We start from the raw sequence: 14,739 nt of genomic DNA, 5'->3' as shown, positions 1-14,739 counted from the left end.
AAGAAAAATACCCAGTGACAAACTGACCATAAAAAAAAAAAAAGCTTTATTAACCCTTTTGCACCAGCAGTTCTTCAGGTATCCATTGCCAGCAATGGAGTTCAAGCCAAGTGATCCAATTTTCGGCCCCAAGAGGTTAGCACTTTACATTCACTTACAAAGCTGAGTGAGGTACATTTTCAGAAGTAGAAAGATTTGGTTGCAAGTCCCATAAAAAGATGGAGTGTTCCTTGGCCATTTTAACAGATTAAGAACTGGTATGGTCCTTGGAAACAGAATAATGCAGGCATTGGGAGCTCGAGGTGTCTCAGCTTCCAGGGAGAGCACGGTGACCACTAGAGCAAGACCCAGTAGTCCCTTTAGTATGTATGATTCCTCCTCAACCTTTCTACCTCTCAGGAGTGGACTCCGTGCTGCATTCACAGCCACCAGGTAGAAGATTTCATCTACTTGTTTGTTTGGTTTGGAAACCCAACCTGAGAGGGTTAACAGAGTCCCTGGATGTAAGTCCCAGGAAGAGAGGAACAGAGACACCTCAATGCTCAGATAAGCTAAAGATAGAAAAATAAAACTGGTTCAACCAGAGGATATAATACTGCCTACAAATCAGGATCTGAAGTTGAATGTAACCTGTATGCTTTTTTTCTCCCCAAGTCTTCAACCAAAAAAGCATTTATCTGGACACATACATAGTTCAAAAGGCACAGGAAGTAAAAGCATTTCTGAATGACCTCGCATGAATTCAACATCAGTATAACTGTAAAATAAATAAATATGTGCAAGATTAGAAAGATCACAACGTTCTCCTGCATGACATATCTTATTTTGTAAAAAAATTACACATACGTGCATACACACACCTCATTGAGAATAAAAAAACAGTACATACACCCTTTTATCAAACTCCTATACATAATTTTATAGGCATTCAGTACATCACCATAAGAAACATTTAAATTACTACCTTAAACTGTAACCAAAGGGGATTTTTTTTCCCTATACAACCCTATACTTACTTAGGTGTCTGCAATCCAGATAAGTACAGTACATACAACCTCTTCCCCTGCCCCCCAAGAGAAACTGCAGTTTTTCAGTGGGGTAAGTCTTCTATGTAACAATTCTTCTCCTCTTATAAAATACTCTGACAACTGCATATTCTGTAAACCAGCCGGAAGCTCCACGTGCATGTGACACTCAGGGATATCAATAAAGAACAGGTTTTAACAGTGTTCAATCGGGGGGGAAAAAAAAAAACAACAAACCCACCACCAAAAAAAACCAAACCCCAACCCAAAATAAAAAGGTAGTGGCCAGTTTACAGGTAACTTGGCAGCAGTTTATAGATGAGATAAAATCAAGGTGCTTAAATTTACGTGAAGGTCAACATTCTTCCCAAAAAAGGGAACACAAAGATAAAACGAACCTCTCTCAGATGCTGTTGGAGTCTTAGCTAATCTCTTACAGTGAGTACAGTTCTATTGCAGTTTTCTTTTTCAAGTTTTGCTGGAAGAATTCAGCAAAGTATTTGGGATGCAGGAGCAAGGAAAGGGAGAAACTCAACATGAGCTACAAACTGATTCACAGCTAAGTTAACATTTAGAATCTAGCTTTCTAAAACAAAGATTTTAGAGCATCTCATTTTCATGGCATAGGACATTAATTTTGTTACATGTGACACTTTATTCCCGTTTTCCGCCGAAACAATTTGTGTGTGTGTGTGTATATAAACCACTTGCAAATTTTAGCTCTTAATTCCTTGATGCCACTGGCTCCAACAGGAGACCAGTGGAAGGAAAGTTTTAACTGTCATAGGCAGGATTATAAATTTGTACTTGTTAGCTGTAGAATACTTGCTTTCCTGTGAAAACAGTAAATATTACCTCAGTTTGAAGTTTAATACAGTACTTCTCCCTGAAACAACACTGTACGGCAGTCTGCCCCAGTTTCTCCCACCACCAGGCAGACAGGGTATCTTACACAGGCACATCAAGTGGGATTTACATTTTTTAAGAAAAGCTTTCAGTTGCAACTGTCCTCAGCAAATTGCAAAGAGTGCAACTATAATCCAGTACTCCTAGTTTTCATATTTTCCTTGGAAAACGACCCACACATTTATCTCACTCTGTCAAGACGTGATTGCCCAGTTTGTTTTCAAGTAACTGTTCTTAACAACGGTCATTCCAGATCCTGTAAATTTATTGTGCTTCCAGTGAACTGAGAGTTATCAGAACCTGCATCATCTTCAGTAGAATTGTGTGGTTCCTGTTAAATCAAACAGAGAGCATGAAGAGTTCAGTGCTTTCACCTCTAGATGCCTCTAATGCTTATCAGTAAGATTACCTTGACATTGATCCAACATCAGAGAAATGTTTTGAATGGTTTAGAGGAAACCCAAAGCATTCCTGCTTTGGCGACCCACTCAAACAGTGCCGCTAGAGGGTTTTTTTGGAACACTTCAGATGAGCATTACTAATGGAGATACGTTTGAAATCACTATTTGCTTTTTCCTCTATTAACTCTCTACCACGGCCAACAATCCCAGTGCTCTTCTTGTATTTCTAGGTTTATCTCAGCAGGGTGCTCCTCCTAAACAGAAAAGCTTTATCTTCTATCCAGGAGAAGCACACTTGGCAAGGATAACGGCACTGCAGAGTTTATCAAAACTGAAGCCCCACAGGGTCAAGTAGAAAACGCGATATATGTACATGTTATCATTCATTGCTGCTCAGTTCTCAGCTGCTCCTGCTCACTAACATGCCATTTACCAGAACGGCAGGTAACAAAACGTTTATGGCAAGAAGCTGTATGAAGCTTTCTGCATTCAAACACCGCTGACGCTCAGTGGTCAACGAGGGCAAGTACTGAAACCAGTAAGACTGTAGAAGCAAGCAGGCTTTTCAATCTAACTGCCACTCCCATACAGACGCTGCCCTGAAATCTAGGCTCAAGATTTTATTTCCCACTTCCCACCCTTCCTTAGCCTGTTACATATCCATTCCGATCCTCCTCCTCGGGCCACTTAATATCTGCAGGACAGGATCAGGATGGGGCACTTCAGTAATAAATGCGTAACATTTAGTTATTCGTTACTCAGTAACAGAGGAAGAAAAACAACCACCTATGACATGCCAAAGGTTGGCAACATACACGAGGTAAACCTTGCAATGCAGCTCTCTGCTTACAACTTCTTGTAAGTGAAATTAAAACTCCCAATGGAAAACAAGGTATTTTCATTCAGCAGAACACTCGTGGTCACAGTAAACTGCCTTCGCTTTCAAGCTAGGCAATAAAACACAACAGCTGTGATATGCTGTACCTGAAGTATGTGAACAGGTAAATCCACTGTAAGCTGAGAATGTGATGAGGAAGACTGAGAGCTCAGTTGAAAGGGCAGATCTCCTTCTCCTGGAGAATCATCCTGTGAATGCAGAAACATAATGCAATTGCAAGACCCCCAAGCATCTCAGCACAACATTGCAGATTTCACTCAGCCTCGCAATCTTAAAAGAAATAATAAATCTGATAAAGCTAATGCACTGTACCAGTAAGGCCTAGGCCCACAAAGATATGTGGAAAGCTAACTACCACTTAAATGTGAACCTAGCTCAGCGTACAACCTATTATACTATCATAATCAATTTGAAAAATTGCCAAGACCTGAAAAGGAAGGAACAGTTCATCTTCCAAGGTAACGTTCAGAAATATGTGACAAGTTTCATCACATTGTGTGAAGCTGGTAATTGAAACTTACAAACGTTTACACCCATCAGATGGAGAACTCTGCCCATAGCTTCCTCCATATCACACCTTGTTAGGAATAAAGCAAAAGAAACTTCCCCTCTCTCTGGATACTATAGATATACACCTGGCCAAAAACTTATGACTTTTCATGCTCCACTAATCAGCTTACATCGATTACTAGGTATTTTTAATAAAAAAAAATGTTAAGCTTTACTACAACAGTTTAGAGGAATAACAGTTTAGGCTGAAACTCCATTTTGCAGGAATCTTTTCATTTCAGTCTCATTTACCTTGTAAATGAGAGAGAGGTGGAGTTATAGAAGAATTTGGGGAGCTGTCAATAAAGAAAAGGACGAAGAAAAAGTCAATACTCCCGTGCACACCCTAAGTTAACACATGGTAGTAATCCTTTCCTTTTGCAAGAAAAATTACCCCATGCTTTGGGACAGGAATGTACCATCTGTTTTGCTGCTCTCATAACTGCCTGTCAAGTGAGGCAATTCCTAAGCCCTTGAAGGATCACCACTCTCACATGCAAAATGTAAGTTTGCTAAAACTCTTAGTTCTACCGCAGCGTTTCCTGCATCAGCTGTACCCAGCCTAGGAAGCTGAACAGGACGTTGCCTACAGTTGCAGTGCCCATATGTTTCAGACTGGCCTGCGTATTATTGCTGAATCAAATAAAACCATCCTACCCATTTCCACAGTGCATCTGTTTGGGCCCCAGCAGTTGTATGATTGAGGCAGCTCTGTTTTCGAGCATTTCTGTATCTCACTAAAGCCAGTTACATACAAACTTCCCCAGAAAGCATTTCTTGCGGGAAAATGCCCCAATGGACAGGGTACATACTGCAGATCTCAAGATCCCAAGTTCAGAGTTAGTCAGATCCTTCCGTAACTGTGCCAGTTTGGGTAACAGAGGAGAGGAGTACGTGTTTCCTTCCCAGCTCTTACCTGAAGAAGCTGAATTTGCACATACTGGGCTCCAGTGGCAGGGTCCCTTATTGTCAGCCCTCCATTCGGCAGAACTATATTGCCACCCAGTCGACTGCCAGGAGTAGATGATGATAAGTTGGTAGGGCTTACTTTACCACCCTTGCTTTTTCTCTGACCAGAGCCAGATGCCCCTAAAAGAGACCATTTTAGTATTTAGACGGTCAGAAGCAATTTGCCGAAGTTTCCTGCTAGTATTTTTCAATTTTATGCAGTTACCTATACTACACAGCAAATGCCTGGAACAGTGCAATATAATTAACCACCATCTGATAACTGCTAAAAGGCCAGACAGCAATCAGCTGATGAATTCCATCTGCTGACTGAGCATCTTTTTACATGAATACCATTAAAACCACATCACAAACTGCTAAGCTTAGGGCTCACCCCTGTGGTAGCACAGAAATTGCAGCGTATCTGTGGAGTTACAGAAAAGGAATTAGGAAGTAGAATTGCATTTTCTATTTTTAATTTTGCAACGCGTTTCCTGAGAAGTCTTGTACATAATTTTTCCAAACTGTATAAAGAGCATCGTAATGCTCATCTATTTCCAGAAAAATTTCAAGGACTGTTAGGTAGAATGGGCTACAGAAGTACAACTATCATAACGTTCAGCATTTTCCAGTTTAAAACAAGACAAGCCAGCTGCTTGTATCACAAGCTGAAAACCAAAACTCTAATCAAAATATGCATAAGGATACCTTCTTCTCAACTGGTTCTTTCTGTTTTGTTTTTTAATTCTACAGTAAATAAAAGGATAACTTCTTTTCAAACACTGAACTTCCCTCTACAGCGTTCATTCAACCCAGTTGAACCAATTAGAAATACAAAACTCTCTAGACCACCGAGAAGCACACACTAGCATTAAGACAACAGCTGGTGAAAGATGGACTACTGGGAGTCTTCAATAGGAGCAGAAATAGGGATTTTCTGAGGTTATTTTAGGAGACATGCGATTAAATGCCATTCTCTTTCTAAACTATGTCCAAAAGACATGTTTGATGATAAAAGAATAGTTGGAACTAGCTTCATAAAGCAGTTATCCTTCCATGCGATGATTCACTGATCCAGACAGAATTTATTCAGGTATGCCTTTTACAAATCCAGAAACATGACAGTGCTCAATTCAGAATCAGTCTCTTAACTCACCTTAAAAATTATGACCTTAATTTGCAGAGGTGGGAAGGTCTAACAGACAGCAAGGAAGAACTAAACATATATATCTACATATATATGATATTCCACCCCAGCCCCCAGGGTAGACACAACTCAAATGCCTGAATTTGTGCAAGTCTAGAGAGCCATGGACCATATTTGATTTGACAAAGTAATGGTGCATGATTCACATCAGACAGCTCTGAGTCAAACTGCAGTTTAAGAGAAAGAGGACACATCTGAAATCATGACCTGAACTTCACGCTCACAAGAACTCCCTACAAGGCTAAAATCTGACAGAGGTTTCAGTATTTCTAGGTAACTAAGAAATAAACTCCTTAGCACTGCATACAGGCTGTTACCAAGTGAAACACAAAAGCAAAACAAATCCAGCTGATGTTTTCATTGCCTGTACTGAGTAAAAGAGAATGCACTATGTAAGAACAAAAGCATAAACAACAGAAAGCAAAGCTACCTTAATTTTTTTGTTTTATTAAGAAAATAAAAAGCAGATGAAGAGATGGAGAGATAGTGTCTTGTTAATAATCATGAAACATATGGTGCAGATTTCTTCGTAAACTTACTGTGAACATGGTATTCCACAGAATGTGATTATCCCCAGTAACAGATGGTACACCACATGCGTATTTTAACTAGCAATAAACTGGATGGGATACTTAAGAATACTCAGATACCTGCTCCCATTTCACTACCAAAGAACCTAAATAATTGTATTTAGTAAATTTAACAAAATCAATGGTTTCTCACCTGTGCTGCTCCCATTCCCTTTCTGTTTTCTTTTCTTGGCTAGCTGAATGGCTCTGTAGTCTGTTCTCGCAGAGCCACTGCTTTCCTAGCAAAAAAAGAGCAAGCCAAGAAATGCAAAGGTTTTTTTGAATGCAAGAGCAAACCAAAACAACAATGAACACAGACTAAAGAGTTCCCAGTTGCAGTTACCTTTTACACTGCAAACACCGAATTCTAGTTTCCCATGCTCCTCTTATTAGAGTTTCAATTAATTCCCTGTACATACTTAGTAACTGGAGCTCAACTCAAAAAGAAGTTAGCACTATATTTACAAGTTTTCAGATTTTAACAGGGTAAACATTTACTTTGTAATGTAAATAAAAAGTTAAGTCTCTAGTAGCACAGTAAATCAGAACAGGAAAGGTACTTAAACCAGGAATGAACATTGAGATGAAAATGTTTCGTGTACTCTCCCAGCCCAAATCCTTCCCTGGAATGAAATGCACAAGACATACCACATATTCTTGGGTATTCTTGTAAATTCCATTTAATTCTCAGTCAATCACTTATTTTTTTAATCCCTTCTTTTGAAGAGTTCTCCTTCAACTCTCCCCACCAGAACTCTAGTATTTCTTAAGAGAACTTATCACCACACTGCATCCACTTTGGACAACATGCTATTTCAACACAACATTCTACATCCTTCATCAAAAAAAGCCAAAACGCATGATGTGCAAAATTTGAGAGAAAGGTCTCCCTATAAGGTATATGTAGCAAACAGGTATCTCCCCAATCGGGGCATTGCAGTCATGTAAGGGTAAAATGAATATAGTTACTGCATACCAAAAATGAGCTGCCAGTCACTGTGCCAAGATCCATTTCCTTCTGTGCACTGTAGCTCCCTGGAGGGTTGGAGAAGACAAACTGTGTCACTACTTTGCTGCCCTCTTGTTGACCAACAACATCCGAGCTAGGAAGCAAATTCCGTTCAGCTTTAGTTGGCGTCAGTAACTCAGGCACATTGGTACCGCCGAGGCTACTAGAAGGAGTCAAAGTGGCTGTGTCGATTGTTAAATTATTGCTGGACGTCAAACCGTGCATATCTTGACTGGAATTCCTCACCGACAGAGATGCTAGCGAACCCAAGGCTTCTGCATTGACAGTCTGTACATCATCCAAATTTAAAGTGCTTTGCTGTAGAACTGTTGCACTGCTTCCCAGCAAGAGAGAACTGTCCAGGCCCTGCGGCATATCGCTGCTAGCCACCAGTATCAAGGGATCAACCGCCTGGCTTAAAGAATTGTTAGTGACAGGCAGGTTTCCCCCAAGCGTTGAGCCCACCGAAGCAACATCGATCGTGACAATTCCAGAATTGACTAGCGCCATGTCTGTTGCAATTCCAGAATTGTTACTAGACATGTTGGAGAACAGGGATACAAGGTCTATGTTGCTGAGATCGCTCTGTCCTGGACTAGTGAGTTCACTGCTGGGTGTGAGGGAGCTTGTTGCTTCGAGCTGAGTTAGGAGATCTGGAAGAGAAGGGTTTGGTTATAAGACAGACCTTTCATCAGACCAATAGGGAGGGAAAACATGAATGATCAAAGGAGAAAGCTTAGAACTCTGGATTCTCAGCCTGCTAAAAACACTTCCCAACTTCCCTGAAAGCAGATTTAAGGAAAAGCAGCTTAATGAAATAAGTTCACTCCTTTACTGAGAAACGTCAGTTACAAAAGCACTTGCCAAAATACTACACTAAGGCAGTCCAGACTAAGGCAGGTTGTAGAGGGGTGGAAAAAGGAGCACAAAAAGGAGCAGGTTCAGTCCTTGCTCATATTTTACAGATGGCATGGAGAAGGACAAGCTCTACTTGATTCAAAAAAGCTGCAATTCCTCACAATTTCACACAGATCAAGCTCAAGTCTCACTTTCTGATATTTGTTAGAGGTCCCACTGAAAATTTTTTGGTAGGAAAACCAACTCCAGTCTCAGCAAAGATTCTACCGTTTGTTCAGTGGGGCTCAGATTTCAACATCAGTAAATACACGTTTTCCTTAATTAAACACTTAGTTTTTCCATTGTAGTCTCCTATAATTTGAAACAAATACTTTACCTGGGCTGAAGTTATGCTGTTTGACCATGTGCGTCTTCATACTGTGTTTGGAAGTGAACAGTTTATTACAGCTGGATACAGGACAACGAGTCTTTAATGAGTCCACATCCTGAAGATGCTTTTTGGAGTGAATATAGAGACTACTCCGTGCTGAAAATTTTGCACAACAGCCTGAAAGAAGACATACAAGGCTTGGAAGTTTCACCTAATTCAATTTGATGTTCATATTTAGTGTCTTAACAAAACAAATCAGAGTCGCTCTGCAGAACTCTACCTGCTGTTTTGCAAGCACCTGTGCATACAATCACAGGCATAAGAAGCAAGCTGAATATATTTCCTTGTTTTACATCAAAGACACCTCAGTGGACAGAATAGTTCAACAACCTGTTTCTGACAACAAGAAACTCTTAAGCCATCCCATGAAATGAGCCACCTTTCCCTGCTATGAAATCTTAAATGTAAGATCTTCATGACGACTGCTGGCAAGACCATTAGAAGGAGAAACAATTGCCAAGTAGAGTTGCTCTACTTTATGAAACAGAATATTCCAGATCAGACCCTAAATCTTTGTTCCTGGAGCCCTAATGAAGTGATGGAGGTGGTGCTAAGAAACCCACAGAGCATCAGCAAGGCTCCTGCGTGACCACCACAACAAGTACCACTCACACAGCCATCCACCGTCCCAGCAGCAGAGACTACCACAGCACAACTGCTCAACATTTGAGACATGTCACAAAAAGTGTGTCACAGTAAAGCGTGGCCTTGAAGGTGTGTGACAGGGCCACTTTTCCCTACGCCTGATGAAACAAGTGAAAAAGCTGAGCTACAGGAAGTATCACAGATAGGATTTTCCAGAATAAAGCAGCCCCGCTCGTCATAAAGGGGAGAGGGGAAAAAACCAACAAAAAAACAATCAAGCTAGAGCATGAGCCAATGTTTTCTCCGCAATCTGTAAATTTGACAGTAATAATTCATTCAGTTACAATGTCTTCAGTTTAGTTTTACCTCCTTAAAATCTGTTAGAAGACTCACTCCAAATTGTCCCAATCCTGTTACAAGCTTGCATTTGGGGAAAACGCACACAGCTTTAGGCAATACACACACCAATTACCAGTTAACATATACGAGAGTGGAACAATACCTTCTACTGGACACTCAAATGGTTTTGTACCGAGGTGAGTTATACTGTGGCCTTTCAAGTGTTCTGCTCTTGTGAAGGACTTCCCACAGCCTTCTACCGGGCACATGAATCTCCTGTCATCTTCATGTTTCCTACAAGGGAAGGAAATTGCCATTGCCATGATTAAATCCACTGCTACTGTAGCACCAGAACTAAAACAAACAAACAGCAAGTGACTTGGGACAGTATACTCAGAAAAGGCTACCTTTTATGCCTCAGCAGCTTGGACATACTGGTGAAAGACCAGCCACAACCTTCAAAGTCGCAGATAAAAGGCCTTTCCCCTTAAGCAAAGAAATGTTGCATTAACAACCTAATATAGAAATACACATTGCTATTAGAAAATATCAAAAGCTGCTTAAATTGAATTACTTTAAGACAAGGAAGACTCAGCCACCTTGTCCTGCAATTCACTGCAGAGAACTGTGATGCCCCTTCCCTCTGGTACAATCTTTAAGCCTTCTTTAACTCAAGGCTATTGCATCTTTCCCCGGGCATCAGGGGGCACAGATAATTATCCATCCATCTCGTATTAATCTGAGCTATTTTGAAGGTGCTTCAAAACCAGTAACAGCATTATTCAAAATAGAAACACAATTGAAATGTGTTTTCCTCTTTTCATGACCTGGGACTGTATGTTGGTTACAATCAATACAGGGAAGCCTACGAAGGTGGTTTCCATCACACCTATGAACTTTCACTTAGCAGAAGTAACACTTTAAAAAAAACAAAACCCAAACTCCAAGCTGTAAAGCCATGAAACCAGGAAAACAGAGGACAGTAAAGAGTACATGCCATTATCTTTAAAACTTTAAAAGGCTGGATTTCAGTTTAGTGGCAGTCCTTGCAAGCCTGGAGTACTTGCTTGAGTTGAAACCTATCTTCTTGCTGTTTGAAACCTTGGTACATATATTCCACGTGTTCTGAGAATCTTTCAGCCCTTTGTTTTGAGCAAGATTAGAATTTGTATAATATTCTAAATGCCTATGAACTCGGGAATAGAGCTGGGATAATTTTTTTGAACAGAGTTCACACGCCAAAAGCATGTCCGTAGCTACTTCGCATTTGGCAGGTTCGTCTGGCGGAATCCTACCCCCCAAAAGGCCACGCATCAAACGTTTTCACTGACTCCAAACGACTCGTGTCACCCTGCCTCCCTTCACGACTTTCAGTTTTTGCCAGCGAACTGAAGCATGCTCTCCACGCAGGACCTTCTGCGTACATCCCCAGACACACATCACCCTCCCGAATACCTGTGTGACTCCTCATGTGGATTTTCAACCGGCAGGCTTTGTCGTACTGCTTGTTACAGCCCGGGAAGGAACAGGAGAACTGCTCCTGCTCCCTGAAATGGGCTCGGTTGTGGGAGAACAAGGCGCTCACCGTGATAAAGGTCCTTTCGCAGCCTAGGGAGGGAAGGGGCACAGCGTGTCAGCCCGGCACAGAACCGCAGCGGGACGGCCGCGAGGGACCCCCCGATCCATCCAGGATGCTACACCCCAGCCCGGGGAAAAACCCAACGGTCCCATCCCAACCTACGTTACTCCCAGGGACAACCGTCCGGCCGAGGCGGGCGATCGGCGCGCACAGCGCGTCCCGGGGCTCAGCACCGGCACAAGGGCACGCGTGGGCCGCCCCCCCCCCCCCCCGGTGCCGGTGCCGGCCGGGGCGCGGCCCCCCTCCAAGCCCGGGGGGCGACCCGGGGGTGCCGCGGGGAGGCAAAGCGAGCCGGGACGCTGCGGAAAGGCCCCCTCGGCCGGGCGAGCGAGCCTGTGCACGGCGCGGGGAGGGAAGCGAGCCCCCGGGGGCGGCGGCTTACCGGGGAAGTCGCAGCGGTAGGGCCGCTCGGGCTCCAGGTGGCTGCGGCGGCGGTGGGCGGCGAGGCGGGCGGCGCTGGGGAAGCGCTGCCCGCACGCCTCGCACTTGTGCGCCGCCTCCTGCTCGTGGGCGCGGCTGTGGGCCCGCAGGTTGTAGACGGTGGTGAAGCGCTTGGCGCAGCCCGGCGCCGCGCAGGCGAAGGGCCGCAGCTTGTCGTGCGAGTGCAGGTGCCGCCGCAGCTTGTAGGCCGTGGCGAAGGACCAGGCGCAGCCCGGCACCGGGCAGCCGAAGGGCCGCGCCGCCGCCCCCGCCGCCCCCCCGCCCGTCCTCGCCGCCGCCGCCGTGCGCCGAGAGGCGGTGCAGGCGCAGCTGCTGCTTGCGGGGGAAGGCCTCGCCGCAGCGCGGCTCCGGGCAGGGGAAGGCCGGCGGGGAGCGCGGCCGCGGGCCGCACGGCGGCTCGGCGGCGGGCGGCGGCGGCGGGGCGGGCGGCGGCGGGGCGGCCCCCGCGGCCTGCTCGGCGCCGGGCCCCAGCGTCAGGACGCCGTTCTCGATGCGCACCACCAGGCTCTGGTTGTTGATGGTGATGGTCCCCGAGAAGGAGCCGTCCTCCGCGCCGCCGCCATCGCCGCCGGCGGCGGGGGGCAGCGGCGGCGGCGGCGGGGGAGGAGGCGGCGGCGGCGCCGAGCCGGGGGCCTCCTCGGGCGGCTCGGCGGGCGGCGGGCCGGGCTGGGCGCGCCCCCGCTTCGCCGCCGCCCGGGCCGGCCTCGGCCGCGCCGCGCACCACGTTGAAGACGAGCAGGAGCCCGTCGTTGTCGGGCGCGGGCCCCGCCGGCGGCGCGCAGGGGCTGGGCGTCGGGCCGGCTCCGGGCTCCGGCTTCTCCTCCACCAGCAGCACCGGGAAGCTCACGTAGAGGCCCGACGCGGCGGTGCTGGCGGCGGAGGAGGAGGAGGCGGCCGTGGCCGCCGGTTCCCAGGCGGGCGGCGGCGGCTGGCGGCGCGGGGCGGCGGGCGGCGCGGCAGGGCCGCCATGTTGGGCGCCGGGCCGGGCCCGGGCCGCCTCCGCGGCGGGCAGCCCCTGCGTTTCCATCTTGGGGGTCCCTGTAGCAGCGGCTGAAACCGGAGCCGCGGGGCGGGGCCGGCGCGGGCCGGCGGGGAAACCCGGAGCGCGGCGCCACGGAGCGGGCCCGGCGCGGGAGGCGCCGCGGAAACCCGGAGCGCGGAGCCGGGCGGAGCGGAGCGGGGCTCCCGCGGGCAGGAGGGGCTGCCCCGGGGCCGCTCGCCCCCAGCCTGCCGCCGCACAGCAGCTCGCCCCTTCGGTGCCGCTCGATAGCCGCAGCGGCACGGCTGGAATCCGGCCGGTCTTTGGGGATTGTCCCGGCATCCATCAATTCCTGCCGGCAGCCAGGAAAGCAGCGGTGCCAGAGCAGCTCCCAGCTTGCAGCCGCGTCCCGGGCATTGCAATGGGTGGCCATTGGCAAAATATCCCCCGCACCTTCAGCGTGATGCAGCGGCCTTGAGCGACGGGAATTCCCAGCGGGAAGCACGGCCATGACGCTGCCCCTGCGCCGCCCGGGACAGCGGGACCGGGAGGGGGAAAGGACAAACGGAGAAAAAGCGATGGGGGGGTAGGGAAGAGGCGCTCAAATGACACGCTTTTGCTTGCTGAAGTCAGTTGAAGCTATGCAAAAAAATGCTATCAATTCAGTGAATACTCAAAACCTTTTTTTTTTTTCCTCCATTCCTGGCAAAACTTTCTTTGGGAGAACGTTCAGCTGCCTGCTAGCTCTCCAATACTTAAGGAAATGGGGAAATTACCCTGGATTTGCCATGGAAATGACACCAGTCCCCTCCAGCTGTGGGACCAAGAGGCAGTCCCAGCAGATGGTGCTGTGAGCCTTCCGCTGCTCTGCCGGCCGCTGAGCAACTTGGCATCAGCTCTAACAGCAGGAACGCTGCTGGCCAGGCGCTCCCAGCCACAGGGAAGCTTCTCGCCATCGAGCTGTAGGCACACCCAGAGCTCCCCTGCGCACCTTCCCGGCCCTCTCTGCTGAGCCTGAAGTCCCTGGGTGCTTGAGCTTAGCCTCCTCCGAAACCCTCCTTACCGCAGCGCTGTCACTGCATGTGAGCCATTCCCATCCTTGGCTGCCCCTAGCCATCCTCACCTCCCCAGGGAGGTCTTTGCAGTACCTTCCTTCATGTTCCTAGGAAAAGAATGGCGTTTATTGCTTAATACATAGGTGTATCCCTGGTTGAAGGATGTTAAACCTGAAGGAGAGAATAAAAAATAAAAATAATCAAGCCACAAATCCCTTATGTTTGCCACACCCTGGAGAGATTCAACAAGACCCTGTCTAGGAGAGCTAACGGCTCTCTCATGTCATAAGTTTTATACCTTTAAAATCCACTGTAGTTGCAGACGTATGGGTGTCATGCATTAATTATCCCTCGCCATCAAGGTCTTCCCTCTATCTGCAACCAGGCGCAAGCTTTTCAGGGCAAGTGGCTGCATTTTGCAGAAAGCACTAAGACACCAAGATTCACGGGAAGGTTGCTTCAGCCTGTGGCAAGCCTGAGACTTCAATACAGAAATTCACTACCTCTGCGTCCGCTGTCTTAATCTGATCTGATGCGATGCCTACAGATGGATGGCTTGAAGACTGCTCTCCCTGCATTGGGTGAGGCCGGCTACCTAAAAATGATATCAGCATCCCCACGGAACAACAGCCCATTCACAATCTCAGCTTCTCTGCAAACAAGTAGCAAACAGAGGCTCAGCAGAGCTCAGAAAGGGAATCTTCGCACCGGGCTTGTCCATGGTTTCTGTGTGCTGGAAACTGCCTGCTCTTTCGATCCCAGGCAGCAACAGGTTACGTTCCCCTGTGCCCTCCCAAAGCTATGATAAAAAACAGTCAGTTCCTATTATTCACTTTATTATCTAAATTTCAACTAGTAGCTCTTGTATAGCGCTCACACACTCAGGTTCTATGTCTCCCTA

General features: G+C 46.9%; 1 protein-coding gene across 1 annotated transcript; it reads right to left on the bottom strand.

The window, feature by feature from the left end:
- Positions 1–23: 23 nt before the first annotated feature.
- On the bottom strand, positions 24–12,868 carry ZXDC (ZXD family zinc finger C). The gene is given in 12 exon segments (XM_040591879.1): positions 24–2,262; positions 3,317–3,418; positions 4,696–4,868; positions 6,658–6,742; positions 7,480–8,165; positions 8,747–8,917; positions 9,888–10,018; positions 10,132–10,210; positions 11,180–11,332; positions 11,746–12,059; positions 12,061–12,482; positions 12,484–12,868. Coding segments are annotated over 12 exon segments (2,751 nt in total). The 5' UTR covers positions 12,832–12,868; the 3' UTR covers positions 24–2,175.
- Between the last annotated feature and the right edge of the window lie 1,871 nt (positions 12,869–14,739).

The sequence above is a fragment of the Falco naumanni genome, chromosome 4 (assembly GCF_017639655.2).
Source record: "Falco naumanni isolate bFalNau1 chromosome 4, bFalNau1.pat, whole genome shotgun sequence".
Lineage (NCBI taxonomy): Eukaryota > Metazoa > Chordata > Aves > Falconiformes > Falconidae > Falco > Falco naumanni.
This window is presented reverse-complemented; position numbering and strand designations above follow the sequence as displayed.